The 14,834-nt window shown below is 39.1% G+C and overlaps 1 protein-coding gene across 2 annotated transcripts in view; it reads right to left on the bottom strand.

Moving 5' to 3' along the window:
• Window positions 1–2,464: 2,464 nt before the first annotated feature.
• The window catches only part of GUCY1A2 (guanylate cyclase 1 soluble subunit alpha 2), a 155,553-nt gene continuing 143,183 nt past the window's right edge, over window positions 2,465–14,834 (bottom strand). Inside the window, exon 8 of one of the 2 annotated variants that reach the window (XM_054164504.1) lies at window positions 2,465–3,632. In XM_054164504.1, the coding sequence (XP_054020479.1) occupies window positions 3,425–3,632 (208 nt within the window). In that variant the 3' untranslated portion in view covers window positions 2,465–3,424. The remainder of the gene's footprint in view (window positions 3,633–14,834) is intronic. The other variant, XM_054164505.1, reaches the window with a different exon arrangement.

Genomic DNA, 14,834 nt, shown 5'->3' with positions numbered 1-14,834 from the left:
TACCTCCAACCTCTCCATCTCATCATTCCAAAGTATAAAAACTCTTGAGAACCTTTTTAGTTATGAAGACAATGCCAGGCAAATGAGAAAGTTTCCCCTATTACTAAAAGTAAGTGGCATTGAGGAAATGTTGAGTCTGACTACCATCTAACTGACTTCAAAGCATCAACCTTGATAATAGATTTCATTTCACTTCACAGAGTTGTCAAAATAAACTTGCAATCTACTATTAAAGGGAGCAGATATGACTAAGCTAAAGGGCTCTGAGAATTTGTTTTACACTTTTCTCACACTGAGATAGAAAAATGTCCCTAGAGAGCCCTCACTTTTTTATTAACTTCCCCTGTTGTAACACAGAAGCAAATAACATTATACTTAGCATCAGTGCTTAAGGCCTGGACACCTCACATTGACACAAGCTTAGAAAAAGCAGAGACTATGTATTCTTACACAGTAAATCTACTCTAATTTGGGGAGACAGATGATTGATTTGCAAACACTGTTAATGTTGACAGTGATTTTCAGTTTTTACACTGATCTCTGTGATTATAAATTTATTTATAGAATAAACAGTCTCCAAGAGGATGAGGATGGTGACACACAGTTTTTTTCAGATTGCTTCTCCAGTTTGCTACTAGAATTAGCATTTGTCCATAACTTCTAATGAAAATGTTTCTGCAGATCTACCAGGATCAGCAACAGAATTAACCTGGACATTGGCTATTGACAAGTGTGAGAGGCAAATTATTGAGCTGCACTACAAGCTTTTGGTCTGAACCTCTACATTTGTTCTCTTCACACTGGACTATGAGTGGTGAGAAGGGGAAAAAGAGCTTGGCCAGAGACACTGCTACTCTGACATCAGCACCTGCTGAACAATGAGAATATGCCAGTGAAGTCAGCATGAACTCTCAATCAACTGATAGCAATTTGAAAATCTCTCTAGATAGCTAGGTAATCACATGAAAACCATAGCTTTATTATCTAAGAAGTAGTGTTTCTCTTCCAATGGTAAAACATGAACTTTGTTCCATTTGTGAGTCTTGCATGTCTCACTGGTGTTCCCGGTGGGGGGGATGTGGGGGGTGGGAAATGCATGCTACATCCCATGTCTGTGCAAACTAATGGCTGCAGGCTAAAAGCTGTCATCCTGTGCAGAAAATTTTCAGGTCTGAAATTTGGATGGAAATTCTGCAACCTGAAGCTCAAACAGTTTTTGTTAAGTGGTTTTTCTGATAGGTAGTAGCTGCAGGTGCTGTTTATCAAGGTAGATAAAAGACTAATTCTTCCAGTCCCAAGGATGCTCTAATATCAATGGACAAAATCCTTAAAACCTGGGTTCCACTAGAAAGCAAGGGAATTTCCATTTAAATTAAGTTCTGGGCTAATTCCCATGCATTTACCCTCTTCAGACAGTCATAAAAGCACCACCTCTACATAATAAGTTCAGAAATCCTCTACATGCTTAAATCTATATAGATTTGAGACAGTCCTTTCTCATCCAGAAAGATTTCATTAAAAAGAAGCCTGAAACATGTTCAGCACAGGCTGGCAGCACCATACAGACTTACTCCCACTCTAACATGGGCTATTGGTCGAGGGGAGAAATAGAGCACTGTCATTCCCAACACAGAAAGATCTAACTGGATAATCTGGACATGTGAGGAAAGATTAATCAATTTCTAAAGATGCCTCAAGTTATGACTACTACATCTGTAAGCAACCTCACATTTCTGGTCTAGATTATAGAAATGCAAAGCTTCTCATCCTTCCTAGTGCTGCTGAGAGTCTTGTCTTTGATGTCAGTGATCTTTGACCAGGATTGTGTAAAGCTCAGCCACTTCAGAGTCACTGCATAAGTGTTAACTAACAATCTACAAGAGCAGAACATCGTCACACCACAGTGTGACCCCACAAAGGAAACACATCTGCAAAGGAAAACTGACTACCATTACTTCTTCCAAAGGAAAACCTGAGAAATAAACAATACCTGAAAATGTGCTTATCAGGGGAGAGGTCCACATCTTGTTTCAGTTAGATTCATTGAAGACAATAAAGCCATAGTAATTAACAGCAAAGAATTAGCATTAAATAAAATAGAAATTGACATGGACTCCTTTAAATCTTGAACTACAATTTGCATTTGACATGGGAAAGTACTGCCTCTCCCTTTTCAGTGGTTTTATCCACATTAGATAAAGCAGGGGCCTGTCCAGCTAATCCAGCAACAGAGGAAATTTCTAGAAGAACATCATTAATGACAGGATTGTCAATAAACAAACTGGGGCAGGAATACAAGTCCTATTAAAAAACCAACAAACAAACAAACAACCCCCACCCCAAAACCTGCAAAAACAGTATCCAGAGATCTTCCAGGGTCTGCTGGAATTCCTCAGAGTAAGTTTTCGCAAGTTCAATTTAAAAAGAAAACCCAAAGTCTGTGATTTCTAACAAAAAGCAGTTTGGTTGATAATTTAGTTTGGGGGAACAAGCCCCACTGAACAGAACTTATCTGCTCACCTTCTACACTTTGTTTGCAATGTCCTGGAAAGACTGAACGTACAGCACAAATATTTCATTTCATTCATACAGGACAAATACTTCATTTAAGCAAGACAATGCTTGTCTAAAGCATAAACACCTTTAGCATAGACATCAGGTAAAGAGATTTACCAAAGTGTGTTGGTTTTTTTTTCTCCTGTAAAATACTGACATTTTTGTTGTCAGGAAAGTCAAAAAATGACTTTGCCCCCCTTGTATAAGGTTTGATAGGCGAATACATGAAATATACATTAGCTTCTTCTTAAAAGCTATCTAAGCTCACTCAGCTTACAGTGTGTGGAATGTAATTATCCAGAAAGTGAAATATGTATAAAAATAGGTAAAATTCCCACAATATTTATATTGAATTATAATTACTCCTGCCAGGAAGATTATAAGTCTACAGCATATGTATGAAATGTTTGTTCAGAAAGTTAAAAAACATCGTTACCTTACTGAAGAACACATTGAATGTAGGAATGCATAATCAGAACTGACTCTCAATTCTGCTTAGCTGGTGCAATTCTACAGAGAACCATCATCCTTTCTGCTCAAAACAAAACCATTCTCTAATTTGAGAGTTGGGATCTTGGTGGTGGTTGGTTGGTTGGTTTGGTTTTGTTTGTCATAGAGGGGCCAGACTGAAGTTTATGAAACAAATTCCTCTAGATGTGGAAGTATGCTGTTTATTTTTTTTCTTTCCCTATCTCCATATTGTTTACTGACAGCAGTCACCCATCTTGTAAAATGATTATTGCCTGACATTACATGGAGCTTTAACTGCTTGTTCAAGGCAGTGAAATAGAAAGAACCTCCAGCTCTCCTGCCATGACCCAGTTCTGGGCTTGTGCTTTTTTGACGAGTCTTTGATCTGCAGCGGGCCTCATAGGCTAGTCTCCCGAAGGAACATGGTGCCAATGTTGTAAGAAATCTTTCTCACTCTGGCAGATGTGACAGAGGGTTTCGGTGGCTTTTCACCACTTCTGACCTCGAGGAAGTAACAGATCCCAGGAATTTCCTTTGGAAAGTTTTCTGGAAGCTCTTCACGGGAACGGGGGACGAAAATAAAATTTTCTTCCTTTTTCAAAAGCCTAGGGGAAAACAAACAAAGAAAGAAAGAACAGAAGGATCTCAAAAGCTGTAGAACACAGTCCAGAAACACTTCTTTGGAAGAGATCAATCCTATGTGGCCCCAAATGAAAATTGAGTTTAAAGTAATACATAACATCTAAAGAAATCCTAAGCCAGGATCTTCAGCATATATTAACTTAGCATAATCAACTTCAAGGGTCTCTGTTGACTGAAATTAGTTGAGGCCATGGTCCATGCAAACCCATTCTCTGAAAATTAGCATCAGCATTCACAAATTCAATTACCAGAAAGGGAACCATATTATAACACTCATTTTCCATAGCATATCATTTGGCTCATTTAAAACACTCCAGCCTGTCCAGTTGTACAGAAATTAACATTTCATAGTGATAGCTACCAACAGGTCTCCTGCTGCAAAGCAGGTATGAAGGTGGCAGTGCTTGGGAGCTCTCATAGATAGAATCAAGGTGATCAGGTTTTGCCCTTCTTGTACTCAGTAGTACTGTATTTCAAATCACAGAATCATGAATCACAGAATCAATAAGGTTGGAAAAGACCTCAGAGCTCATCAAGTCCAACCTGTCACCTAACACCTCATGACTACCAAACCGTGGCTTCAAGTGCCACGTCCAATCCCTTTTTGAACACCTCCAGGGACAGTGACTCCACCAAAGATTAGGTTCAAATACAGCAAATCCCACTTCAACAAAAAACAGACTCATATATTCAGTATCACCAAGGTTGGAAGAGACCTCAAAGATCATCGAGTCCAACCTGTCACCACAGACCCCATGACTAGAGTAGGGAGGACAATAGTGCCCACTGCAGGCTTGAACTCACAAGCTTCCCATTAAGGGTCTTATGTGCTACCAACTGAGCCACACCATATCCTACACTATGCATCAAAAGTACCCATGGGTTTAATCTGGGCCACCTGGTTGGGGTCAGAAAGGGATACAGGTTCACAGCAGCCATGAAGCCATCCTTCAGACACGCACACACAAGTGGTGCAAAATTCACGGAACTCACTGTGCTGCCTTTTGCTATCTTCCTGCATTGTGGGGAAATGTCTCTCTGGCTAGATCTGAAAGTTTAGAACGTGTATGTCAAGCATCTTCCCTGAAACTAGTCAGACTTGTAAAATAAAGAAAACACCACCATGCATTTCCCTTTGGTTTCCAGTAAATGTAGTTAGGGATATTCAGTCCCTAGCAGTGTTGACAAGAACAGTTTCGAAGTAACAGTAAATTCTGAGCATTGTTGGATCTATAAAAGCAGTCTTAATCTTTCCCTTCCCAAGGCATATGTTTATTCTTTCTCTCAATCAATTTGAAGCCTAAAAACGTGACTGGGAAGAACTTTATTAGCTTCAGTAGATTTTGTAATAGGTTGTTTACTTAATGCCTCTAAAGCTGATTTCTGTCAAGAATTTTCCAGGATTTGTAACAGCACTTCCTTTACTGAATACTTTTGTGTGGGTTTTGCTGAGACAATCACGTGTGAACACTGAAATATAAAGGCATTTTCTTCCCAGCTTTTAAATAATCAGTTGGTTATGAATACAACAATGCTCTTGCCTTTGAACTTCTGTGGTGGTCTTTGTTTAGCATGCACTTTGAATGCCATCATCTATTTTCCACACTGCTAGTTTTGTTATCAAAATATAGTCATCTTTGCTAATTTGCATACGAGTTTGCAGAATCATCTCTCTCTTCAGCTGTTCAAATGCTTGTAGTAAACATTTTGCATTTGAAAACAACAGGCTTAACTCTTTGTGCCTCCCCCAAATTAGATTTCTGCAAGCATCGGTTGAACTCCTGAGAACTTTCTGAGCCAAATCTGTAAGCTTTCACAGCAGTCATTCTTCCTCCAACTGACTACTCACTACAAAGCATATGGCCTTGCTAACAAACAGTGGTTTCCTTCTCAAAGGCTAAAATTATCTGATTGTAATGAGAGTGACACAAGTCTGAAATAGTAAAATGTACGTATTTATATATTTATATACATTCCTTGATTCAGTGCAGGGCTGGTACTGAGTTTAGTTGATATTTCACACTATTTTCCCATATTAAAAAAAGTAAGTGGAAGATATTATTGAGTGGCCCTATTTCACTTCTTTCTTAATTGTAATTGGGTTGCAGTAAAATGCTCCAGGAGTGACAGGTGACTAACCAACTACTCCTTTGGAAATTTTTACATTACTGTGGCTTGTGATAGACTCCACATCCCTACGTTATGTACACTCTTTGAATCACTCTCTGAGTGAGAACTCTCAGAAATTGCCTAGCTGACCTTTATTGGGATACTGTTTCAGCTCCCAAGCAAGAACAGCAGGAAACCTTCTTTGCCAAAATCTAATGGAAGCTAGTTATGATCACACTCTATTCTACTGACTCCATATTATTCAGGGAAATATTTGAAGGTTATTTGATGGCTTTTGTAACAACAGGATTAGAAAGACTTTAATCAGGATGAAAAAGGGCCCATCAGCATTCCTGTGAAGAACAATTTCTTCAAATTCCTTAAATACTGGTCCTGACACAGGCTGAGAACGAGACCATGTCCCACAGCCAGAGAGCTTAAGCTGAAGTTACACAACCTTCACAGTTCAGGAATATGCATATAACCAGTCTGAATATATTCCACAACATTTATCTCGGGTCTGTTTCCTTGAGAACCTCTGTGTGCTCAATAGCGCTCACAAGGGAAGAAGGATATTTTTACAGCAGGTTATTCAATTGCCTGGAACTAGGTCTGTCTTCAGCTTGTCTTCTTTGCCAGTGTTTTAGGGGAGGAAGAGCTTCTTAAACATTGATTTGTAGTTGATTAACTTTGACAGCTTCCTCAGCTAACATGAAAGCTTTCCAGAACAGTTAAAATTCTAGTTCTGTCCCTTTCTTTGTGAAAATGCTGTTACTTTCAGACAAACCTAGACAATATCTGAGGATTGTCTCATTCATTTTTTTTTTTCATTTTCAGTTCCTTCATTTATTTAGAAGGAAAAAAAAAAAACCCTCAGGATTTAAATAGAAAATGTGGTTTTTTCCTAGCAGAAACATGAAGCATTTCAAGGTCAGGAGGTCTCAGTGTGAATGAATACTTCGTGGGAAGCTTTTAAAAGCTGCAGCTTCTTTTTACATGGATGACAGGGTTTATATTTCAAACTATTTTGGCAAGAAACAGTGTCTACATTTAGCCCATATCTGGGGCTAAACCATAGCAGTTATTCTATCACCCAGTGACCCCCACCAGCAGAGAAGGGAAATCAGGAAAAGGAGAGAAGACCCACAGGTTGAAATGGAAACGGATTAAATGTGATAGCCAAACTGGTACCAACGTCAATACAAGTTACATAAAATTACACTCAGCTCAGCAAAGTGCAACAGTCACAATATCCAAGAAGGCAATCCTCAAGAGCAGGTAAAGGAAGAAAAGCAGACTGAGAAGAAACCCAAATAGAAACCCCCTCTTTCTTCAGGAAAGAAAGAAAACCTCTCTTTCTTCAGGAAACTTCCTTCTTTATACTGAGTGTGATGTTCACAGTATCATAGTGTCATAGTATCAGTCAGGGTTGGAAGGGACCACAAGGATCATCTAGTTCCAACCACCCTGCCATGCAGGGACACCTCACACTAGATCAGGCTGGCCAGAGCCTCATCCAGCCTGGTCTTAAACACCTCCAGGGATGGAGCCTCAACCACCTCCCTGGACAACCCATTCCAGGGCTTCACCACCCTCATGGTGAAGAACTTCCTCCTCACATCCAGCCTGAATCTCCCCACCTCCAGCTTCATTCCATTCCCCCTAGTCCTATCACTACCTGAGATCCTGAGAAGTCCCTCCCCAGCCTTCTTGTAGGCCCCCTTCAGATACTGGAAGGCCACAATTAGGTCACCGATACACCTATGAGCAACTAAGTCAGCTGTCCTGGCTGACTCAGAACTGCTAATGGCCTGCAGCCCATATCTGGTCTTGGATTCTGTCCCAGCAAAACCAGGACAACCAGTCACACTTTCATCAGTGATTTCCTATATTCAGAAAATGAACTAACCAACATTTGTTACTACAGAATCACTTGTTGCAAGGACCTCTATGCTGAATGCATACTTTCCACAACAATTTTTACTCTTTCCAGGTCTACTGTAAAGCAGTATCATCTCTACTGCCACCTCTCAGAGATGTCACACTTACCACTGGATGCTGTGAAGCACCTCTGCTTGCCCTTAGGCTCAGCAGGAATGACAGCTGCAAATACTTAATGATTTTTTGGTGAAAAGTGGGCTAACTGGCTCCATTTCTCCCCCCCAAAAAATGCAGTCACAAACTGAAGAATGTGCCCAAAGGGAGCAATGAAGTAGTGAGAGGAGTAGCCACTTAGCAGCCTGGAAATATGAGAAAGCAGCTCTATCAGGAACACAAAAGAGTCTTCTTTGAGAACTCTATTTCCACAGCTAAAGGAATAAATGATTACCAGATGTGCTAACTCAGCTCTAGCTGCTTTGAGAAACAGTGGCACTGAGGAAGCTCTCATCTAGCTTCAGTATGCTCCAATACTTGGAGTATGACCATAGCAGCTTCAGAGGACACACTGCCCATAGAGTGTCTGGAAGCCTTTGAAACCTCCTGCGCAAAGCTGTGCCCAGTGCTTGCTGCACATGGCTAGCACAGGTTGTCACATCTCAGCAAACTTTAAATATCCTGGCAAATGGCAGCAGGTACATTCTGCTTCAGGAGCCCAACACGCCACATAGTTTCTAGGACACAGTCTCAAGCTGTGCCAGGGGAAGTTTAGGCTGGAGGTGAGCAGAAAGTTCTTCACAGAAAGCGTAATTGGCCATTGGAATGTGCTGCCCAGGGAGGTGGTGGAGTCAAAAAGGGAGTGGATGTGGCACTTGAAGCCATGGTTTAGTTAGTCATGAGGTCTTGGGTGACAGGTTGGACTTGATGATCTCTGAGGTCTTTTCCAAACTTATTGATTCTATGACTCTAATGCTCAAGGGCCTGTCTTTTCTCTGGAACAATTAGAAAAAAAAATATAACTAATGTCTTCACAAACAGGCTAGCAGAACCTCCTGCTGGATTGTTGAGCCCTTCCCCTGTGGCAACAAGTGCTGATCATTTCACCACAGGGGCATCTGGCTTGATACCATGTGCCAGCAAATCTGTTTCCACAGAAATTCAGACAAAAAATTATTATGGCACTCACTAGAAGTATTGGTAGGCTGCTCATAAAATACAGTATATAAATAGTTTGCTATTTGTAATGCCAAATATGAGTGCACTTGGTTCTAAATTTAAGTGGCTTTGAATTTCTACCTCAGTTTCTATACATGATAGAAAAAACAGGAGATTGAAAAATACTTGACTATGTCTGGAACCAGTTCATTTCACTTTTGTATTTCCTTATCTTTTAAGCTATGGAATAACAGGTAGTGGTGGTTTTCCATCATACAGATCAATTGTAAGAGGATTACGAAAGGAATAGCCATGATATTTTAATGCAATACATTGTATATCACATGCAGCTCGACACAGCAAGTGTTTACCACTGGCCTTTAATGCTTTCATTTCTCACTCACCTAAGAAGAAGGAATACTGGGTTTCTGCTCTGTCTGGGACATTAGAGAATCAGGCTCAATGAATAGGATTTTGTCATCACTAGTAAAATGCCCTAGGCTTTGCATTGATTTTATTGTGCTGGAGTCAGGACTTGTCTGGATTCATCCAGGCTTGCACTTTTTGTTGTTTTAGCTGTTGTCTAGAAGTCAGAGTGCTTTACTTCAGCTGCTTGGAACACTGTGGTGTAACAGATATGTTAACTAACACAGCCTTATCCTGTGTAAACTACCTGTTCAATGTGGAATAAAATGCAGGGTCAAGAATCATAAGCATAGGTGGACAGACGAGACCCAAGGACTGTAATCACAAATCACAGTGACTATGGGGGTGCAGGTAACACTGGGAACAGAAAATCAAGAATGAAGCTGTGCATTTTAACTAGACTTAGAATCACAGAACTGTTGAGTAGGAAGAGGCCTTTGAGATGATCAAGTTGCCCAAAGCTCACAATACCACCATTACTAAGCTACTACCATTAAATGATTAAATATTAAATGATTAAATATTAAATACTGGATTAGTTTTTATTTAGTAATTAGACTAGCAAAAAATCTTTATGTTCATGTTTATTGTTCTGTGCCCATCAGTTTAGGAAAGATGTTGACTTGCTGGAAGATGTCCAGAGAAGGGCAACAAAGCTGGGGAGGGGTTTGGAGCACAAGCCCTATGAGGAGAGGCTGAGGGCGCTGGGGTTGCTTAGCCTGGAGAAGAGGAGGCTCAGGGGAGACCTTATTGCTGTCTACCACTATTTGAAGGGAGGTTGTAGCCAGGTGGGGGTTGGTCTATTCTCCCAGGCAACCAGCACCAGAACAAGAGGACACAGCCTCAAGTTGCACCAAGGGAGGTTTAGGCTGGATGTTAGGAAGAAGTTCTTCATAGAGAGAGTGATTGGCCATTGGAATGGGCTGCCCAGGGAGGTGGTGGAGTCACCATCACTGGGGGTGTTTAAGAAGAGACTTGATGGGGTGCTTGGTGCCATGGTTAATTGATTAGATAGTGTTGGATGATAGGATGGACTCAATGATCTCAAAGGTGTCTTCCAACCTGGTTAATTCTATTCTATTTAAACCACGTTTTCTTTCTATCCACAACTAAATTGCCTGTCTACCAATGTGTCTCAGGAAAACATACATGGTGCATTGACTGATACATAGACTGTCTTTAAAAAAATGCTCAGAAATAAAATTTAAAATAATTTGAAAAGCCTCTTGGAGATAGATTAATTTCTTTGTCTAGATGATGCAGAAAAATGCAGATGTAGATAGAGATGTAGATATAAATACAACCTGTAGGGAGAAAATTTGTATTAAAGTAACTATCTATAAGGAATTTATAGATATGCATAGTTTTAATTTAAAATCTGGATAAAGAGAGATGTATATAGATCCTTCTTAATAACCTAACCACACAACACTCTGTAAGATAACTGTTAAAAACTCATTAAAATTCTTCAGTTTTTCATCAGTTTTAAAGGCTGAAGGGCAATTCAGGCAGATGAACCAGCAATGACCTTATCTAGCTCCATTAGGAGGTATGCTTGGTTGATGTTTCTCCTAAATCCGATAAGGATGTGGCATACTGCCTGTCCATCTTTGCCTATGCTCAGGTCTCAGGTGTACTGCCTAACAAGTGATAATGGAAAGTCCCCAACACTTGATGCCAGAAACACCTTCTACACAAGGGAAATACATGCTGGAAAAGACTAGAGGTAGAAAACAATGGGTAAAGGTAATTCATTTCTAGAGACAGCAACTTGACAAATAGCAACAATAATGTTTACCTGCTTTTGATAACTGCTTAGCGTTCCCAAGGCATTACATTCTAATGCCATTAGGGAAACAGGATGAATGTAGGTATATTATATTAATGCCTTATAAACATCATTATTCAAGGCTGAAACAAAGAATTAAAAAATATTTAATCTCTCTTCTGTGCTGAAGAAGTCTCACAGATCTCATGGTGCTTCCTTCCTCAGTATGGAAAATAGGATAAATTTATTCAATTCAGTATAATGCAAATGAATTAAATAAACCTTGAACTGGATTTGCCAGTTTACTAAAAAAAACCCAAAAACCTGAGAATGTCTTACTCTTCTCCTATTCCTTCCTGGTTACATGGTCAAACAGGGACCAGACACAGATCTACTCTCTGTCCAGTTTCCACATTTCATTGGAAGTTTTACCAGTGCTGTTCCAGAGCTTTTATTTTACAAGGCTCAGTGATTCGTTCAAAGGAAATGGGGCTCTGTAATCCTATAGACAAAAGACCTGTGTGAGTCAAGAGAACAAGACATTTTGAACAGAATTGAGCTCTTACTCCAACAGATTGAAAGGCCAACTTTGTAAAACGTGCTGTTTCACACCGTAGAGCTTTGACCAGGCAGGTGTAACCGGAACGAGGCTGCCCAAGGTTCATGGCTGCTGCCGCTGCTGCTAGGCAACACCACATCTTATATTTAGAATTTTAGACTCCAGATCTCACACAGGCAGATTATAGGCTCACAGAGAAGTGTCTGAAACCAGTAACAGGCATTCTGAAGTGTAATTATAATTTGAATGCTGGTGATGCTTTATAATGCATAATCTGTACTGTAAAACAAAAGCTGAGAAGAATGAGAGATGTTTCCAGTATCTGTATGATTTGTAAGCCTGAAATTGGGATCAGAATTTTCACTGGGGGTGTGGTAGACACAAACATGTAATGATAAATGCCAGTAGATTTAACAAATTGAAAATTATGTTATTTTAATACTGATTGCAGAATTATCTACGTTGGAAAACACTACTTATTAGATAATAAAAATAGAACTGAGTACACAGCGGCACAGCATGATCAGATGGAAGCACTTGATGAAATATAAAGTCAACTGTAATGGCATTTTAGTCTTTGATTAATCACCTTATTTGTACAGAACAAATAATATACTCACAGAAATTATATTTAAGAAAAAGTCATATACAGATGCATCAGATCACTACTTATTCATTTGGACAGTATCAGTATATCATACTCAAAACTCCTAGATCACTTTCAGAAGCTCTAAATAATTCTGCCCTATGGAGCATTTTCTAACTGCAGTCTCTCCTGACCACTGTGTCAGCAGTGTCATTTCTTGATTTTTTCTTCCATGTCTGTTTTCATGTTTTCAACCTTGCCAGAAGGTATGGTTTGAAATAGCCTTTCTGAGTTACCTCATGCACATTCATTTTACTTTCTCACATAATTTCTGAAGTAGGTAAAATAACTACATTCCAATACATTCCTACTCTTTCCATCATTAATGTTAGCCCTTCATGTTGAATGACAACTGGCTCGCATTCAAACATATATTTTCTTGACACTTCTACTTCTTCTACCTGTAACCATGTGCCTAGACTGTGAATTGCATTTAAAGCTCTCTGAACTGAGCACTGAATTTGTTTAGCAGATTTTTTTTCACATGGCATAACAATGCAATGACAAATAGCAATAATTCTATATGTTATTGTGTTTCATTTTGCAATTTCATGTTGTACCATTATTGTATCAACAGCAACTTTTCTACTACCCTCCCTTTTTGAAAGCAACAGTCTAAATTTGTAACTTTTTTTGAAAGATAAGCCCAGACATGATGATCATACAGGTGAAAGTTTGTCCATCCTGGAACAAATGATTCTGGGTTTCTAGGATTAAAGGGAAGTGACAAAAATGGTAAGTCCCTTTTTGATACCACATGGAGGACACAGAGAGTGAGAAAATCTGACTCACATTATGCTAGCTAAGTCTTAGTAACAATAATCTCTGAACCCTGGTTACCTGTGTTTGATTTGTTATAGTATGGTATGATCAACAGTAGCCAGAGAGTAGTGAGGCACAAACAGAAGCTATCTTCTCTTTGCTACAATGTACTTGTCATTTTTAACAAACTCCATCTACAGCCCCCTCCCAACTGGCTTTCAGAACAGAGTTTTTTATCACTGATGTGATAAAAAGAAAACATAAAATCTTAAAGTCATAAAATGGTTTGGGTTGGAAGACACCTTTAAAGGTCATCCAGCCCAACCCACCTGCACCAAGCAGGGGTATCTTCAGCTGGATGTGGTTGCTCAACAATGACCACAAATCCATTGTCTCACAGAAGATGTGTCACATCACTGTCAAAACCAAACTCAACAGAACTGGTACTGGCACACTAAAAGTGATTCTGGCTTCAGCATGGCAAGAAAAGAGTTCTCTGAATCACTGCTCCAGAAAAACTCAGTCCTTACATTTCCAAATTTACATTTCTTAAAATAATATGAAACTGTCTAGGTCACCAATTTCTGCTCTCAAGGACACAAACCTGAGCAACACCAGAGCCCTGAGAGCTTCTGGACTACATTTGTGAAGTATTAAGATCTCTCATCCTAAAAAATACAGACTTCACTTTTAGAATACCTCAAAGACCTTCTCAGGTTGGAGAATGTAAGAACTGTTCTTGTACAAGAGAAGTTCAGTTCCCTGTTATAAGGCCTTTGATGCTTTTTGCCAGGATCACTTATGTCCATTTGTGTAAAACTAATACCAAAGACCCTGGTACTGTGTAAGTTTTTGAAAACTGGGGGACAATGGGTGAACAACTTTGTCATTAATTTTCAAACATCTTAGAGGGTTTCTCCTAGCCCACAGTGGATGATCAAAACCAAAGCTGCTAGAACACTGTAGGTGGAAGGTCCTAAAGGCAATTTTTTGTGGACAAGAGGTGCCAAGTTCCCAACAGCAATCTCCTATGTATTATTGAATTTATTTTTATTTAAATGAACAAATTTTCTGTACCAAATAGTAAGATGGGGCTGTGTTTCTCTTACATGTTTTTCAGACAACTGTTTGAGTCTGCTTTTGTTCACTTTTATACTCAAAAGACTGCTCAGTTTTTCTGTCTCTTTTCCAGTTAGCTACATTTGCTCCATTCTGTAAATCTAATCTTGAGTGAATGAGCTCTTCAGTGGAATGTAATTTTATTCACTAGTTATAATTACTTGTTACTTTAATTTCTGACTGATTTGTATTTTAGCATAGCAGATGCTTCAATTGTTGGATGAAGAAATTCCATTTCAAACTTTAAATTGCATTAATAGGTATGGGGAAATACAAATATTGAGAGTCACAGTTCTGTGTAAGAAAAAAAACCCCAAACAAAACAAGAGCGGTATTATGTGAGCAACTGTATATGGAATTAACACAGAGAAACAGCCCCAGAACCTTAGCTAAATCATACTTCAGAAAATTACTTCAGATAACCTGAAAACACAGTAAGATTCAAATCTCCTGGAAAAAAAAAAAAAAAGAAAGAAGTGAGTACATCTGTAGTAATTCAAGCAGCAGAAATTTTAATAGCCAAGCTGTCAAATTGGAACAAAAAGGAACACCTTTCTTATTTAGGAGCTGTTCGTCATAACCAGATTTAATCAAGCCTTCTCCATATTTGCATAATGTCTTCAAAGAGCTAGAGATAATGCTTTGCCATTTTCAATCTTTTTGCTACATTAAGAAAATCCTTCTATCAAGTGTCTCTTTACAGTGTTAAATACAAAATTTGGTCTTCAAGAAAGCATAAAAAC

This window comes from Dryobates pubescens, chromosome 10 (genome assembly GCF_014839835.1).
Source record: "Dryobates pubescens isolate bDryPub1 chromosome 10, bDryPub1.pri, whole genome shotgun sequence".
In the NCBI taxonomy this organism is placed as follows: domain Eukaryota; kingdom Metazoa; phylum Chordata; class Aves; order Piciformes; family Picidae; genus Dryobates; species Dryobates pubescens.
The sequence above is the reverse complement of the archived record's forward strand: the minus strand, read 5'-3'. Positions and strand labels throughout refer to the sequence as shown.